A 17,696-nucleotide genomic window follows, 5' to 3' on the forward strand; every position below is an offset into this window, starting at 1 on the left:
CTTAAGAAGGAGAGCACTGACCTCTTAAGTCAACATCCAACTTTCGAATGGCATTCACCAACTTTCAATATTACTGAATAAAAAAAAAGTGGATACAGGAATTCTTCTAACAATAACAAAATCATGTATTTCCTAACCCAAACCATATAACCATTTACTACAAAGTAATACAACCACATTGGCCTAAAACTGCTGTAAATACTTAAAAAATCAATATAAATAAAGCACTGTAATCCTCTCAAATACTTGTGTAAACTGGAAGTTTAGCTTAATAGGTCAACCATTTTATAGAGAGTATTTTCCACACTGTTCATATGCAGTTCATGAATTAAAAATAACACCTTTAAATATAAATGAATGCAAAATATAAAAGAAACAACAGTTTTCATTAGGGAAATGCGAAGCAAAACTACAATGAGATACCACTTCATACCCATCAGAATGGCTATTATCCAAAAAACAGACAAGTACTGGTGAAGATGTGGAGAAATTGGAGCCCTTGTGCATTGCTGGTGGGAGTATAAAACAGTGCAGCCACTGTGGAAGACAGTACAGCAGTTCCTCCAAAAAATAAAATTATCATATGATCCAGCAATTCCACTCCTAGGTATATACCCAAAAGAACTGAAAGCAGAGGCTCAAGCAGATAACTAGTACTCCAATGTTCATAGCAGCATTATGAACAACAGCCAAAAGGTGGAAACAATTCAAATGTCCACTGACGAACAGATAAACAAAATGTGGTATACATACAACTGAACATTACTCAGCCTTAAAAAGGAATAAAATTGACACATGGATGAATCTTGAGGGCATTATGCTAAGTGAAATAAGCCAGACACAAAAAGACAAATACTGTATGACTCTACTTGTATGGGGTACCTTAGAGTAGTCAAATGCATGGAGAAGGTAGAATGGTGGCTAGCACGGGCTTCAGAGAGAGGGGAATGAGGGGTAGCTGCTTAATGGATACAGAGGTTCAGTGTGGGATGAAAGAAAAGTTCTGGAGATGGATGGTGGTGATGGTTGCACAATGGTGTGAACGTACTTACTGCCACTGAACTGTACGCTCAGAAAAGGTTAAAACAGCAAATTTTGTTATTATATTTTACCACAATAAAAAATTAAGAAGAATAATTTTATCATGTTGTCTCCACAAATTTTATATTGAAGCAACTGTGTGAAAGTAGTTTGCTTCACAATCAAAATCACATTTTTAAAGCCTGAAGTTACTTTAAAGAACACAATTTAACAACCAAGTAAAAAGCCTCCTAGTTTAATAAGATAGGCAGAAAAATGGTATTTGAGCTTCTATCCAAGGACCGAAGTTTGTCAACCCATGAAATATCTACTAATTAAGTTTTCTGCCCCCTCCCAACACCAAGTCTCAGCATGTACCAAAGCTATAAAATCATTTAGACTAAATTTAGAAACTATAAAATTTTAAATTTTATTAATTTAACAAAAATTTAATGCCTCATGAGCTACAGAGATCAGAATCACGGTGTTTATTGGTCCCAGCGTGAACAGTGGTCAGTTCTGCCATTTCCCCTCTCCTTGTCACGTGTGCTTTGCTCTGCGTAGAGGAAGGTGCCATAAAATCTGAGAACTACTGGTTCAATGGAATCGTACAGGAAGGAATTACGCCCACTTTTTCTATTAAGTTCAGATTCCCATGCAAATGCAATATAGATGACATGCCAGAATTGGCATTTTACAAAAAGAATCAGGACCAAGTGGAAAGTGGGAGAATTTTCTCTGCTTGGATTAAGAAGACGAAGTTTAAAAATTCTAAGCTGGCAAAAGAATGCACAGGAACAAAAAGAGCATTGGTGTGTGTGTGCCCTTCTCCTTTCTATAACTCATTTGAGTGTGTAAAGCTTTTTCTGACCTATGGCGTGCTCCTGGTTAGCTCAAATCCACATGTCATGTAATATATCTCGTTCATTCTAGAGATTGCTCAGATTTCAATTTTACGCATGTAGAGCCATCACAATTACATACTTGAGATCTCTTAAATGTGGAGAAAGTTTGTGAAATAGTCAAGTGACGGGACAGTCCTAAAAAGATTCTTCTCTGAAAATACATCATTAGAACAAAGATCACACTGGTCTCATTTTACTTTAACAAAGGTCAAACTGTAGGTTTACTTTAGCTCATCTACCAATGTTCTACACATTCCCTCTAGTCCTTTGATGCGGACTGTACATTTTAAAATACCAAGACATTATTTCTAAGAAAGAAACAAAAAACAAAAGCAGAAAATGAATTTCTTAGTTTGTTTTTTTTTACTAATTTTACTAACTTCAGAAGTTTTTACACTCATCAAATCAGACTTAGAATTTAACACTAGTATATATAACAACAACACCTTATTAAGCTTTTGTGGTAGATGAAAGATAGCCAAAAATACTTTTGATACTCCTCCCACTGAAAGGTGGGTCTAATTACCAACCAGTGATCTGGGCTGACTTTAGAGACCTGACTGACCAGTAGGATGGGATGGAAGGGATGTTCCTGGATGGCTATAGATAGGTCATAAGAAGCCTTGCAGCTGGGCCTCTGGGAACACTTGCTCTTGGAGTCCTGAGCCAGCCTGTGAGGAGTGCAATTCCCGAGGCTGCCATGCCAGAGACCATGCAGAAAGAGGAGAGGGGTAGAGATGCCCCCAGTCCCCAGCTGTGTCTCCAGACATCCTGGAGTAGAGACAAGTCGCCCCTGCTGTTAGTTACCTGTCTAAATTCCTGGGCCACAGAATTATGAGAAATAATAATAAAATGGCTGTTGCTTTAAGCCACTAAGTTTTGGGGTAATCTGTTACAGTTCTAGGTTTTAGATTCTCTTCTTTAAATAACCAGGATTGTACCTAAAGCATATGCTATTATTTAAGCAAGATTCATAGAAAGTCTTCCTTTGAATGTCAGAAAATGATTCATTATTAGAAACATTACTGAGATGTGAAATTTCATCTATTTTGGTAGAAGAAGAGGCAAGAAGCTGAGGTGAATTTAAGAATTATTGTCTGTCTCTTTAATTGAGAGGATGTGGTAGAAAAGCAGTATCTGTCTCATCTTTACTCAATGAAACAGTATAACCCAACCCAAAGAAATGCCTTGAATCAATCTATAGCATCTGATAAAAGGCAAGTTCTGGTGTGAGAAGAAACATGGATGGTAAATGTATTAAAGTTATGCCGCAAAGAACAAAACTGACCCAACAGTGCAGAAAGGAGGGAGCAATGAATCAGCAGCTTAGAAACAGTATGCCATTTGGATTTCTGCTATGGATTTCAGTATGGATTTCTGCTATGATCATGGACTCACTTCCTATGTAATTTACTGTTTAACTAGAAATGTGCGAATAAGGTGATTCAGCAAGACGAGTGTGGTAGAATTCACTATGTTAAAGCACGGGTAAGCGCACTCTAGTTATTGAATGTGGGAGGAAGTGCTAAACTATGTACTGAATCCGTGTATACACTTTGCCGTCACAGCCCACAGACCAGACCTGGCTCTTAAATTCTTCCTAACATGACATCTCTGAACTGACAGTGGCTACCTGTGTAGAGCAGGAGTGGCCTCGAACTGGGTGCATCAAACAAAGATGGGAGTGGGAAACTTGATTCACTGTAACTTTCTATGTATTCTGGGGAACTCTGAATTTATTACAAATAAAAAACATTAAAATTGTCGATGTCATCGTCTTTTCTAGAGAACTGCACTTGTAGGATGCACAATTAGGGAAGATCTAGCAGAAGAACACTGATACAAAAGCCTACTGGGGATGAGGGGAGTAGAGAATGAAAGAAGTGAGGGCAACAGTTTTTACCCGAGAACCAGCCTGGATGTGATGTTTATGAAACTCCCTTTGTGTTTCTGCTCTTTGAACCTCAATAGCGCCATCTGTAGCTGATACGTGGACTGGTGAAAAAATATAAACTGTATTGGACTACAAAGGTACAGAATGCAGGGAGTAGTGGTAATGGCTTCTGGCCTAGACCAAAGCTGGGGTGCCCCCCTCTTTAACATCAGCGTCTGTTTCCTTTACTAACCTTCTGCTCTCCTACCACAGGAGGGGAAAGATCTCTTCTTTTACCCTGGAATTAGGAGGCTGAACAAGAGCTGCTACATCCCTGGGCTAGCAGCCCCCAGATTTTTAAATCCCCAGTTTGCCAGAATGTTTCTTGGATGAGCTGAAAAGAACGCACCCATGAGCATGGGTACAGAAGGATCTAATGAGGATGTGTGTCTCCTCCCTAGCCCGTATATGACCGAACTGCCCTCTCCTACACAGCTCTACCCCACAGGAGACACCAAAGGATCTTGGTAGGAGGTGAGCCTGGGCTCAGGAGCCTGACCACCAAATGTCACTGCAGGGACTTCTAGCTAAAGCACAGCCTTCACCCCCAGTGGAGAAATGTTCCTGGGACCATGTGGAAATTGCAGCTTATAAAGCTTATGAAGCATCCTTCACAGAAAGTGACTTATAGGTCGGTAATTATTAGTGTTGGGAAACACTGCATTAGGACTTGTGTTTAATACCAACTGGGAGAACAGGCACCTTCCCCAAACTAACAAAAACCACTCAACATCACCCTCTCTGTAAGTGTTTGACCTCTTTCCTGAGGAAGGCTTCTCCAAACACCACAGCACTGTGGCTGACACACGACCATGCTGTTCCTTCCAGGACCACTAGAGAATTTCAAGCATTTGATATCCAAAACAAAAATCAGTTATACTGAGGGAACATTATGCTTCTTAAATCTCCCAATTTAAACATTCCTAACAAGAAACATAAAAACCCCACAATTCTTAGATTATAAACTGCTCACTTGAGTGACCAAAGTTTTTAACTTTCAGATCATAAGCAAGGTACTATCTCAATTCCACATCTGGCTCCTACCACCCCTCAAGCAGATCACGGATCAGAGATCAACACTTGGGCGACAGTAACTACGACTACCCAAACAATAATACAGTTTGTAAGTTGTGACTTTCTCCATCCTATCAAAACATCACCCATAGGTTTGCACCAATATGCACCCCTACACACAAAAGCTTAGTTAATTTAGGGAGTGCTGTACATAACACACGGCCTGATTTTGAAAGAATAATGAATAAGCACAACTATTCAGCATTCACTCATTGAAGCTCAGTTCAAATCTATACTGTTCCATGCTTTCTACCTAAAGGAACAATTCCTTCTATTATTTCCCAAACAACTGTGCCTATACTACATGGCTGCAAGTAACCATAAAGTAGTTGATAATTCACCAAACACCCCCAACAAAAAAAAAATCACTTCCTGATGCACTTTGTCTTACAGCAATTAATCATAATGGTATTTTTCAGAGCTATATTTGAAATATCCTAAGCATAGGAAATTTTGACTGAACACTTACAATATATGCAATGTTGATAAAAAAATGAGACGTGATGCCTGAGTCTTTGGGGAACTTATAAAATTGACTTTCCCTCCTGGATTTTAAGTTAAAAATAATTCAAAGTAAAAGAAAAAAAAAAGAATCATAGGATACGTACCGAAACTGTAACACAGAATATACACGCTACTGGGATGCAGAGGCAGCAAAGAGTCTTAGGAGAAGATTACCATACGGACAACTCCAGAGAACAACATGCAAGAGGTGATGGCATGAGTCAGCCTTGAATAAAAGAACAGACGTGAGAGGAATGAGCAGAAGAAAGATTTTGAGTCCAAAGACCTAGTAGAGACCACATCCCATCAGTCACTGTAAGAAAACATGGTATGACTAAATATTGCTTTAGGAAGATGTATCTGGCAGTGGTATCCAACAGGTAAGAAGTGGGAAGGCTGAAAGCAAGGGAATCAGAGGTAAAAGTCCCAAAACAGAATGGTGTCAGCAAGGATGAGAAAAGGGGGGATTCAGCATATGAGGGGTAGAGAGGATTAAGATTATCAAGCAAATCAGAGGGACTAGGAATATGATGGTACCATTGAGAAAACTGGATGAGTCTGGAAGATCTTTTTTTTTTTTAACAAATCAGTGATGCATTCTTTTCATACATATGAATTTAAAGTGACAGTGAACATTTCAGGGAGACACACAAATTTCCACCTGCTCCCACTGCAACCAGTCTCTTTCATCTGACCTTCAAGACCCTCTGTAACCCAACCCCTATCATCTCTTCAGGCTTCTGTATTTCTGTTCATCCACTGCAACCAAATTGTGCTATCCACTCTTGGAATCATCAATAGACAGACGGGTTAACCTCTCTCACTCGTGTTTACCAAGCATTTTCATGTACGTTATCACGTTCATCTTCACAGCAGTTACATGCAATAAATGGTGATGAGATCCCTATTCAATACTAGGCAGTCTGAAACTTGAAAGACCAAATAACTTGCAAAAATGACCTCTTCAAAACCTAAACCTGACCTCAAATTATTTCTTGAATGAGCATTAAACAGGTCTAATGAACTAAGACATTTAGAAGGGCATTAAAGCCAAATGTTCCCTGGAGCACAGGAAGAACAGAAGGAAACGGACTACCAAGCACCCAGCAGCTCTGCCACCTGTAACATAAACACCCGATTAGGCACTTCCCTTCTGGAGTGACTGTTTACACAGCCTGGATGAAGGCGGCTTGTGTAACAAAGCGCTCTCTGTGAAGAAAAGGAGTGCTGTGACAACACAGTCCTCCATAATGGAAAACACGGTTGATAAAAGTGAAACTCAGTCTGCTTTGACAGTAGTTCAGGCTTTTTTTGCTTTTCTTAAAAAAAAAAAATTAAGCTTAATATTACTCAAGAATAACAAAAATATTAAATATGCTTAAACATCAGCCAATTTAATAGCTTCTATTAAAAAAGGCATAAAAATATTTAATTATCCATGGACTCCAGGCTGCACTCTGAAATAAATGAAAAATTACATAACTTAACAAAACTGCAAAATAGCTTTACATCATCCTAACTAAATGTGAAAAAGATTTAAGCAGATTATGGTTGCACGGGAGTTCATGATAACCCAAATTCAAAATACGTATTTTCTCTATTCCCATCCCCAAATCCAATATGGGGAAAATACATATTTTAATGATTTGTGACCCAGAGAAATGCTTCCTTTGGGCTTATCTGTAGCATACCAGATCTTTACAATGTAAGAATTAACAAAACTGCCCCAAATGTGTCTCATACACCAGCTTAATTACTTATCCTTCCTGAACACCAATCAATTTAGAGGTATGGTAATAGAGAATACAGAAAATACTATTATGTATACACTTCTATTAGGTTAAAAAAGAAAGAAAGAAAAGAAAACCTACTCCTGAAAACAACTGATGTAACAATCTGGATGGCTGCATCTTAGTGGAAAAGAAAACGCACTGAACGTCATTCTCAAAGAATTTGTGCTCAAGACAATGTGAATTATTTTGCATCATATCTCCTTAATTCAATCACCATAACCTTAAAAATAAGTTATTATTCCCATTTTACAGATCAGAGTGAGGCTCACGGATTTAAGTGGCCTGGTTAATATTACAAAGTAAGTGGAAGGGCTGGAATTTAGGCCTCCAAGTCTAGTGCTATACTAAACATGGCTATCACTCTTCAAGGCTTTGATAGCCTCTACAACACACTTCCTGCCCCCATCCCATAAAAAAAACCCACAAAAGGTAATTAAAAACAAAAGCAAACGATATATATTGCATTAGTTAATTTGCAGAAAAATTAATGGCATATTAACTTACGGTATAAGTGAGATTTTCCCCGAGTTCTCCTTACCTGAGAAAACCACTGCAGAGAAAAATATAAGTAACTGGAGGAGGATACCCAATAGCTCCCATTTGCTACTAAAATAGTCACTGCTTAACTGTGATCTTCTAAAAGCCTCTCCCAAAAGGCATTTATTAAGTGAACTGTTTGTATTCTTTGCTGCAGCCAAACCAACCTAAAACTTCCCATAAAAGTCATGGCTAGTATACCCTTACTCTAACAGAAAATTAAAAGACACTTAGCTCTACTTCATCCATTTAATATAGGTGATGCTTAAGACACTAGTGAAGAAATAGAATTATTCCTAAGCAATGAAGAAGTTACAAGTATGGGTCTGAAAGGTTACTTCCGGGGCCAAAAAAGGCTGCCACAAGAACTCCCCTTTGCCATTCCCAGAGTGCACCATGCAATCCACCGGGTTCTTCGCTCGGCCCTGCAACTCCGCCTCGCCCAGCGAAGGCCTAAGGGACACCCCCTTGGAAGCGCGGCCCGTCCTCAGCCCGCTCCCTCGGGGTCGGGCCCAGCGCCAGTCACGTGGGAGGCGCACGGCCGCCATCTTGCAGGGCGGGCGAGGGGAGGAGCCCCGCAGGACCGGCCCCCAGTCGCCGTCCGCCGGTCCGCGGCGGCGCGTGACCGCGCGGCCCTCGGGCGCGAGCCTCGGGCACCTCCCTGCAGACTCGGAGGTGGGCCCTCCCTCCCCCTAGTGCATCGACGGTGCAAGGCCGCGGTACAGCTGGGTTGGACTGCAGTGAACAGGGACTGAAATCAATCCACCCCCATCTGCCGCCTCTAGAGAGAGAGAGCCTGGGAGCAGTAAGATCCGCGGAAATGTCTTCAGGGCCAGAACAGGCCACAGCTGAGGGCCTCCGAGTCCACGCCAACAAGCAGAAAGTGTGGGGCAGTAACAATTTAGTGAGACGTAAGTGACTTGTTACGGTAACCCTAAACAACTACTGGAGAAAAAAAGTTCATCACAACACCAACGTCCAGAAATAGCTTTCAGTGTCACCTGTAGTGTGTGTATCCCCTATTATTTATTCCCCCACTTCTACTGATGACCACAGCACAAGGCACTGCCTGAGAAGTAATGATGTGCTGAAATTAATGGCAGGATGCCCAGCCTCACTCTGTCCACTCTTCCCAGCACTCACTGGTTGCCAGAAAAGGCCACACACTGCAGTCAAGATAAAAATTTCATTACTGTGGTTTTCGTGCTTCTCTCTCCTTGTCTAGTCACCTTCCAACACATTATAAGCAAATTTTAAAGGCAAAAAAAAAAGACTCAGCTTTAAAACCAGAAATCGGTTACCCTTGTTGGAATGATACGAATGCAATAATATAAACTGCTCCACTGTGGGACATTTTGATTGTATCTACACTCTAAGGTTATCTTTACAATATATACTATTACAAGAAAACACTTTTTTTAAAGATATATAAGTACTGCTTCTGAGTTCAGACTTGCTTCTCTAAATTTAATGACGGGTGCAGGATTTTTTTGGAATTATTTTAGTGAGTAGGCTGAAGAGTGGTAAGGGCTTATACCCTCAGTATACACAGTTGCGTGCTAGTAGTAGACATTGGAAAATATTTCAAGCTCACCAAGAAAATTCTGGATACTAGCGTTACTACATCTGAGTTTGATAAAGTATGTCCTAAAATGTGAGTTAGTCACTTCACAGAAGCCTCGTTATAAAAAGGAGGGGTTCAGCCTAGATTATCCCTAAATCCCTTCCAGCCCCCAAATTCCTTTGATTCTATGGGTGCTGGGTCCACACAGCCATTAGAGAAATACAATGCCCAGTTTAAATTCCAAGGTATTGAACGACAGCAGATATATAAGTTTAATTAACTTTCAAGCAAGGAGTGAAAAAAACTCCCCCTTTCCATCCTGGAGATCACCTAAGTTAACATGGCATCCAAATAAATACTTTTTAAATAGTTGTGAACCACGAAAATAAACTTACTGTACAGGTTTTACTCTAAATAAAAGCTACTACTCCGTAAAATTGTGACGCTCAAGGACTTTATATTGGGCCTAGATTATTGTTAAATTGCTTTCGTGGCCAAATAAAATTATTTTCTTTAATGTTTGCGACAAATGACTTACCTTAATTCTCGTCTTCTACACTTTGGCGTTTAATAACTTTTTAGAAAACACTTATGCCTCAGTAAAGGACCAACAAACATCCCCGTACCCAAATGTGTAAGCACGACTCAAACCCGTTAGAAACTAGGACACGCCAGAGGCAAAGGGCATAACCAACCGCCCCAGGAGGGGTTTCTTTACCCAGACAACCAGCGCTACGACTTATCTAATTTGAGTCATTTCGCTGGTCTCCACATCTGACGTTTTTCTGGGAACATCAAGTTCTCTGAGCAGGAGCCAAAGACCCTACGACTCCCTTTAACTCAGGCATACACTGAGCAAAAAGAGCCCCTCTGTATCAAAGACAGGGCCACACGCCGGGAGCGCACCTTTAGGACGCCTCACCGAGGGGCAAGGCAGAGCTTTACAACGTGTGACCAGAGCGCCAGGAGGCAGGAAAGGGAAAGCTCAGCCCAGGGCTGACTGCGGCCAACACACAGGCTCCCCTAGCGCTTCGCCTTTCCCAGCACGTCGAGATGCTCAAAGCCAGAAAGGTCCCGAGACCCTTCATCCGAGAGGGGGACGGGGCTGAGAGCTCCATGTTTTCCGTGGCAACTCCGGCACGGAAGAGACTTCTAGAGCATTCTGTTATGGCGGGTACCCGTGTGTGTAGGGGCGGGGGGCGGGGGGAGTGCAACTAAGCGGCCCAGCAAAACGCAGATTAGTGCTCTGGGGCTGGCAGCCTGGGCTGGGGATGCCGAGCCACCTGCGCCGGGGTGAGGCTCGGTCAAGGGGCGTCCGAAAGGCAGGCGGGGGAGGCCGCCGGGGCAGTGACCGCCCCGCGGGCGCAGGGACGCTGGCGCGCCTTACCTGGGCCCTGGGGCCGGCAAAGTTGCACGGCTCCGCCTCCCCGTCTTCGGGGCTCCCGCGGAGCGCGGCGCGGAGCCTCTCCAGGTGCTCCCTCAGGGTGACCCGCTGGTGGAAGGAGAACGCCGGGTGCAGCGAGGCCATGGTGAAAAGCAGCAGCAGTTCCTCCTGGGCCCTGAAGCCCAGCCCGCCGCAGGGCTGGGGCTCGGCGCCGCCGCCTTCCGGGCCGGAGCCATCCTTATCGGCGTCCTCCTCGTTGTCGCCGTCCTCGCCGGGCTCGTCCTCCGCGCCACCCCGCGAGCCGTCGCCCCGGGCCGCGCGCAGGCTCTTAAGCACCGAGTCCACCTGGGGCAGGAGGCGGTGCAGGCGGCCGGCGGCCTCACGGTTCTCGGAACCCAGCAGCGCCAGGTAGACGATGAGGCGCGAGCGCACTGCGGGCTCTCGGAAGTCGGCCAGCGGCCCCGGGTCCGAGAGACCGTTGGCCTTGGCCTCCGAGTCGCGCAGGTAGTGGTAGTCCTTGCGCGCCAGGTCCTCCAGGCACGAGCCGAGGAAGCGCAGCTCCAGCGGGTTGCACAGGTCCAGCAGCCCGCACATGAACTCCAGGCGCTGCGCCGAGCCCAGCACCAGCCCGAACCACTCATACACCCGCTCCTGCTCGCGCAGCGCCGCCGTGGGCCCTCCGCCGCCGCTCGGCATGCCCGCCCCCGCCGCCGATCCGCCAGCAACAGGCTGCCCGAGTCCCCCGGGTGGTGGCGGCGGCGGCGGCGGCAGCGGGGGGCCCCGGGGCGGGCCCGAGAGCGGCGGCGGCGGCGGGGGTCGGCAGTCACGGCGGCGGCGCGGCGGCGCCTTCGCGCCTGGCCGCGCGTCCGCCTCAGGCTCCTCCGCCTCGGGCGGCGGCTCCGCGGGGTGCGTCGGCTTCAGCGGTAGCTTCATCCTCAGCATCCTCGGCTAAGGCGGCGCGGACATGCGAGCGGGGGCGGGAGGGAGGGGCCAGGAGGAGGGGCGGGGGCCGAGGCGGCTGCGCGGCCGTCAGGAGCGGGTCCCCTCCATGCCGCCGAGGGAGGGCCGGGGGCGGGTCTCGGCCGGCAAGGGGGGCGGTGGCCAGCCGGCGGGGTCGCTGGCGTAGTCTTCCCGGGCCGGAGGCGGGGCGTGACCGCAGTGGCTCCTCCCCCTGGGCTCCGCGCCGGCTCTAGGAGCCCGGGTGCGGGTGGGAGCGAGCAAGCGAGCGAGCGTGTCCTCCTTCCGCCTCCCTCTCCCGTCGTCCGCACTGGGCTGTGGCGGCGGTACCTGAGCGGTTCCCTCGCGAACCGGTGCAGACCGATCGGCTGGGAGAAGAGGAGGAGCGGCTAGTCCGGGCGGAGACGCTTGCGGGCTCCACTCAGGCACTTCAGCCAATCAGCAGCCCGAACCAATGGTTGCGTAGATCTCCCCGCCCCCTGGGCCCGCCTCTCTCCGAGAAGCCACGCCCAACTGGCCTCTAGGCGCCTTCCCTCTGGACGGCTTCTGCGCGGTCCTAATGTCTGGAGGTTGCCTGCGGGTCGCGGGGAGGACGCTGTGGGACCGTGGGTGGCGGCTAGATGGGCAGGAGCGCGGCGAGGAGGGTGCAAGGCCCACGTGTGAGGAGGGAAGTGGAGAATTGCACCTTTTCCAAGGGCCCGAGCACGGCTTGTGACTACGGACTCTGCCCTACCTCCTCACCGGGGCCGCCGCCCCAGAGCGCCGCCGGGTTCCCTTCGCGGCCGCGTGGTTCGCGTCCCAGGAACCGGGCTTCCTCCGGAGGGAGCGCGCTAACCCGCACTTCTTCGGTTCACAGCCCGGCCGACTGTCTGGAAGTCAGCGACAGGACAGTTCCCACCGCAGCTTTACCGGGATCTCTGTGTCGGCTCTCCGGATTGCGGATCGGGGAACAGGGTGGGGAAGCTGGGCTGCGGCTGTGGGTTGGGGGGCCAGGACACCTCGATCCCGGGCGAGCGCTCACCCGGGGCGCGGGCGGCACGGGTCGACGCTGGGGGCGCAGGGGCGACCCGACCCACGGGAGTTCCACGGCCTCTGGACCGAGGCGGGACGCTCTGGTGTGGATGCCCCTGGCCTAACAGTTGCCTCTCGTCTGTAACGCTCTTTGGAAATTATTTCCACGACAGTTAGCAAAAGCCCCCCAAAGCCCCCATCTTTGGGGGATTATTATATTTTCTACAAAACGTAATATTCTCTCTCCCTCTCTCGCTGTTTGTTGCTTTTTAAAAAAACTTATTTATTTTTGGCTGTGTTGGGTCTTCGTTTCTGTGCGAGGGCCTATCTCTAGTTGTGGCAAGTGGGGGCCACTCTTCATCGCAGTGCGCGGGCCTCTCAGTATCGCGGCCTCTCTTGTTGCGGAGCACAGGCTCCAGACGCGCAGGCTCAGTAGTTGTGGCTCACGGGCCTAGTTGCTCCGCGGCACGTGGGATTCTCCCAGACCTAGGGCTCGAACCCGTGGCCCCTGCATTGGCAGGCAGATTTTCAACCACTGCGCCACCAGGAAAGCTCCTGTTTGTTGCTTTTTAAAAAACAATGGAGCCTAAGTTTTTACGGTCCCACTGGATCTTTTGAGGGTTAAGTTTAAAAAGGTGAGTTTAAAAAAAAATCCTTAATGTTTTAAATTAGGAAGTCCTATTATAGCTACATTGTGGCAGTATGTAAAAAAAGAATCACTTTTTACGAAAGTCTTTCTGAAAGTATTTGGACATCTGTTGAGAGAGCATATGCTGAGCCCTCTTTACCCCACAGCTTTATGCCCTAAGAAGCTAATTTATAATTCAGTAAAAGGCTGAACTAAAGCCTAAATCAGTTTCAGTGATAAAATAGGGAGACAATTGTTTTCAACACACTTGAGATTAGTAAAATATATGAAAGCCATTCTTTCCTGTAATTTGCTATTTCCTTGTGTTCTTTTGCTGTGATGTAGAAATCATTACAATCAGGAGAAAACTTTACAAGGACTTTTATTATTACAGTCCTTGCCCCTTTTTGCTGTCAACCTCACCTGCCCTGGAATCTTCTATCCTATCTCATCTGTTCCCACATTTCTGAAGCTTAGGGTGAAATACTTCAGGCAACCAATAATAATCTTGCTAGATACTCACAGGTCCACAGTGAGTCACCCTGTCTAGATGAGGATCGAGGTGATCCAGGCATATGGTCTTCACCTCTTCCTTGGCAACAAGAAGCCATTTGGTATGAACTCCCCACAATACTCGATCCATAAATTTTGGGTCTGAATTCAGATTTGTCATCAATGATGATTACTTTTGTCCTTCTATCTTTTGTCCATATTAGAAGATGCGGTGATCAAAGCTCCTACACATACATGACGCACAGTGATTTAATGATTCTGGTCATGATCCATCAGCTGGATAATTTGCTATTTATGCCCCAGTACATGGTTTCAGAGGTCCCTCTCCATACCGCTACTCATTAGACCAGGCCTCTGTTTTTTTCCACCCCACCCTAAGTGAGAGAGAGAGAACACCTTCAGTTAAGACTAATGTACTACAACAGGGAGGGGCCCAGATGGAAATCCCAAGATGAGGTGTAGGCGTGTTTATCGGAAAAAACTATCCAGATGATTCTAATAAGCCATCCTAGCAAGGTATTCCTCCCACCGGGCCTACCTATTGGGAACACCTGCTCTAGATTCCCTGGTATTTTATATTTTCTATATAATCATTCAGATGGGCCAAATAGTATTGCTGTGGTAATGGTGTGTGTGTGTTTGTATCCAGATCTTTCAGAGGAATATATCCTGTAAAAGACATCTTTAAGGACACAAAGTGCTATTGTATCTTGTCCCTAGATGACATTTATGCATATTCAATATACTTTGTTTTATTTGCCTCTTTAACAATGAAAGATGGTGTACACAGAAGACTGGTTTCAAGTTAAGATTATACTTTGGATTAAGAACCAGCCAGTGTTTGAAGATTGAGGAGACTTTGTAACCCTTTTGCAATTGGGTTACTGCAAGAAATTTCACTGAAACCACAATTAATTGGATGGTTCAAGGCAGACTGGTAATGACATCTACTCCATATAAAGGATGCCTAGATACAGCCACGTCTACCTCAGATGATATCCTGCAACAGCTAACCTGATCCGTACCAAGAATTTGTTCTTAGTCTTTGTGAATGTTGACCTATCTGCCCCCTCCCCCATTATACCTCCCTGTTTCCTCCATTACAATATAAATATCTTAACATCGACGACCATGTTTTATTCACTTTTATATTTTCACATCTGGAACACAGTAGTTGTTACTAAATGTTTGTTAAATAATGAATGAATAATGCTCCAGGGACCAAAAGTAACTGCTAACAGCTCCTGGGATCACCTGAACCCTTTTCACCTCTAGCAGGGAAGAGAAAACATCAGCTCCCAACCTTGCCAGGCTAGTCCTGAGATTTATTCTAATTGAATTGGCTTCGGTTACATGCCTGTTCCTGATCAATCCTGGAGCCAGAGAAGTGGAGGCAGCTTCTTCAGAGCTGTGTGGATCCCCCAAAAGAAAGCCAGGGCTTTTGGAAAGAAGGGAAACATGGATGCTGGGGAAGCACCCAACATGTGTCCAGTGTCATTGTACTTACAATCTATAGTTTTGATCACTTAAGTTGTCATGGGTTTAAGGTACCTCAAAAAAATTTTTTTTGTTTAGTTAGGTCACATATTTTCCTTTTGTTACATCATATTTATTTTAAGAGATTAAATATTAAATTGTCTTTAGAGATTACAGTTAAAAAGCTGGCCTAAAGGTCTTGCAAACAACACAGGTAAATTATTCATTGACATACAACTTAAGGGAAAAAATATTGCATATTTAAAATTAAAAGGATAAGTTTTTGTAAGGTTTACAAAAACACCCAATATGACATATTTGAGATAAAAAGAAATCCTCAGTATTTAGGCTGTGACAGTATTCTCATTGATCAGCTGGAAGTCCATGCCCAATACTGTGGTATATGGCACCTTTTCTGGAAGACTACCATCGGGTAAAATTCGGAGTCTCCCTGGAGTTATGGTTCCACTTGTCAGAAAGGTTCTTGGGGACTTAGATTGACCAGGCTGCCCGAGTATTCCCACTTGTACATCAAAACTTTTAGAGAAACCCTGAAATCCACCAATCTTTGAGGCCTGTCCGGAAATAAACTTGATTCTGAAGTGGTTTGGTTTGCAAAATCCTCAGGCTTCTGATTTGTGTTAGAAATTAAGGAGCTGGATGACCTTAGGCACTTGTGTGGTTCTTTGGTAGCTTTGCAAATAGACCTTGTACCCAATCGCTCAAAAAGGCAAGGGCTCTCTCTCCCCCACCACCACCCCCCGCCAAAAAAAATCACACTGCCTTCTAGGGACCTGTGGAAAGGTAGAATTGAAGTTCTGGAAGGCTGACTTGCTAGATAGAAAAATAACCTCTGCTCCAGCAGCGTCTCTGGAATAGAATTTGCTGAATTCATGTACTTCTTTAAACGTATGGTAACATCATATTATTGGTGAGCTGTTGATTGTCAACCCACCTTAAAACAACCATCTCTTACCCTTTCATCTTCATAAAAGAAGCCTCATTTTTTTTTCTTCAAGTATCCAGGCTTTTCCCAAAGACCCTGTGTGGCTTGGGGGATACCTTTGCCAGCTCCGTGGGATTGAGCAGTAACCCAATCAGGAAAGCCCATACTTCTCTCCAATTGGTTCAGAAACCCAGAATGACTGGGATATGTCAAATGGACATACGAGCCAACAAACTCTATAAAATTGGTACGTGAAGGGGCTCCCACTGGCCAAATCTAGCAGAATTTGAATATCAAAAAGAATAAGATGGAGCCAGTGAATAAAAAAGAATCCAAGTTCATAGGGATTCTCAAAGAAAAAGGGGTGGAGAAGGGTGCATGGAAAGCGCTTCTTTATAGAAGAATGCCAGCTGGAAATTTTAGAAGGAAAGTATCATTTTGCAACCACCAAATGCAATAATTGATCCAGGCATTTTCACCACTGGGTGCAAAGTTGTTGGGAAGCAAAACATTCACAGGTCCTCAAAATAACACCTCACTTAGTTAAAAGGGAGGGATGGTACTTTTACATTAATAAATCTGATGGATACCACCTTAACCATGTGGTCGCGATTAGCATCACCAATAATGAGCCGGCCTAACATTCCTCCTCCTGTCATGGATGTCATTGGAAGCACACACTATTTGCAGTATTCTTGCCAAAATGTCTACACTGAATCTAGTCATGGGGAAAGAGACAAAATCTGGATTGGGGACATTATACAAGACACAGGCCTGAATCATCCAAAATATCAATGTCATAAAAGCAAACAGGCAGGGGACTGTTGTAGCTTAAAGAAAACTAAAGAGACATGACAACCAAATGCAATTCATGATCTATGATTGGATCCTGGGTTTAAAAAACTCTAAAAGACATTTTGGGAATAATTAGGTAAATTTGAATATGGACTTCTTATTTGATATGGTTACTGTATCAATGCTAAATTTCTTGGGTGAGAATGACATCATGGTTGTATAGAAAAATGTTTTCAGTTGGTTCATGCCAAAGTACTGAACGTTGAAATGTCATGATATCTACAATTTTATCTTTTAATTTAAAAATTATATATAGAGAAATAAAGCAAACATGACAAAATATTAACAGTAGACAAATCTAGATGAAGGGTATATGGGTGAACATTGTACAATTTCACCTTTCTTTAGGTGCGATTTTTTTTTTTTTCAAAATAAAGTGGGAAAAAATGGCGATTGCAAATAGACATCCACAGGATGAGTAAAAAAATAAAATTTGTTAATTTATGAATGGAGTTTAGCACATTTAAAGTCGCTTTTTAAAAACTATTTATTTATTTATTTGGCTGTGCCAGGTCTTAGTTGCGGCACACAGGATCTTCATTGCTGCATGCGGGATCTTTTAGTTGTGGCACGTGGGGTCTAGTTCCCTGACCAGG

The 17,696-nt window shown here is 44.8% G+C and overlaps 1 protein-coding gene across 1 annotated transcript in view; it reads right to left on the reverse strand.

Moving 5' to 3' along the window:
• The window catches only part of ZCCHC2 (zinc finger CCHC-type containing 2), a 46,972-nt gene extending 35,316 nt beyond the window's left edge, over positions 1-11,656 (reverse strand). Inside the window, exon 1 of the mRNA XM_007457528.1 lies at positions 10,718-11,656. Coding sequence (XP_007457590.1) covers positions 10,718-11,656 — 939 coding nt within the window. The remainder of the gene's footprint in view (positions 1-10,717) is intronic.
• Positions 11,657-17,696: the final 6,040 nt, after the last annotated feature.

Source organism: Lipotes vexillifer, unplaced genomic scaffold (assembly GCF_000442215.2).
Source record: "Lipotes vexillifer unplaced genomic scaffold, Lipotes_vexillifer_v1.1 scaffold125, whole genome shotgun sequence".
NCBI lineage: Eukaryota > Metazoa > Chordata > Mammalia > Artiodactyla > Lipotidae > Lipotes > Lipotes vexillifer.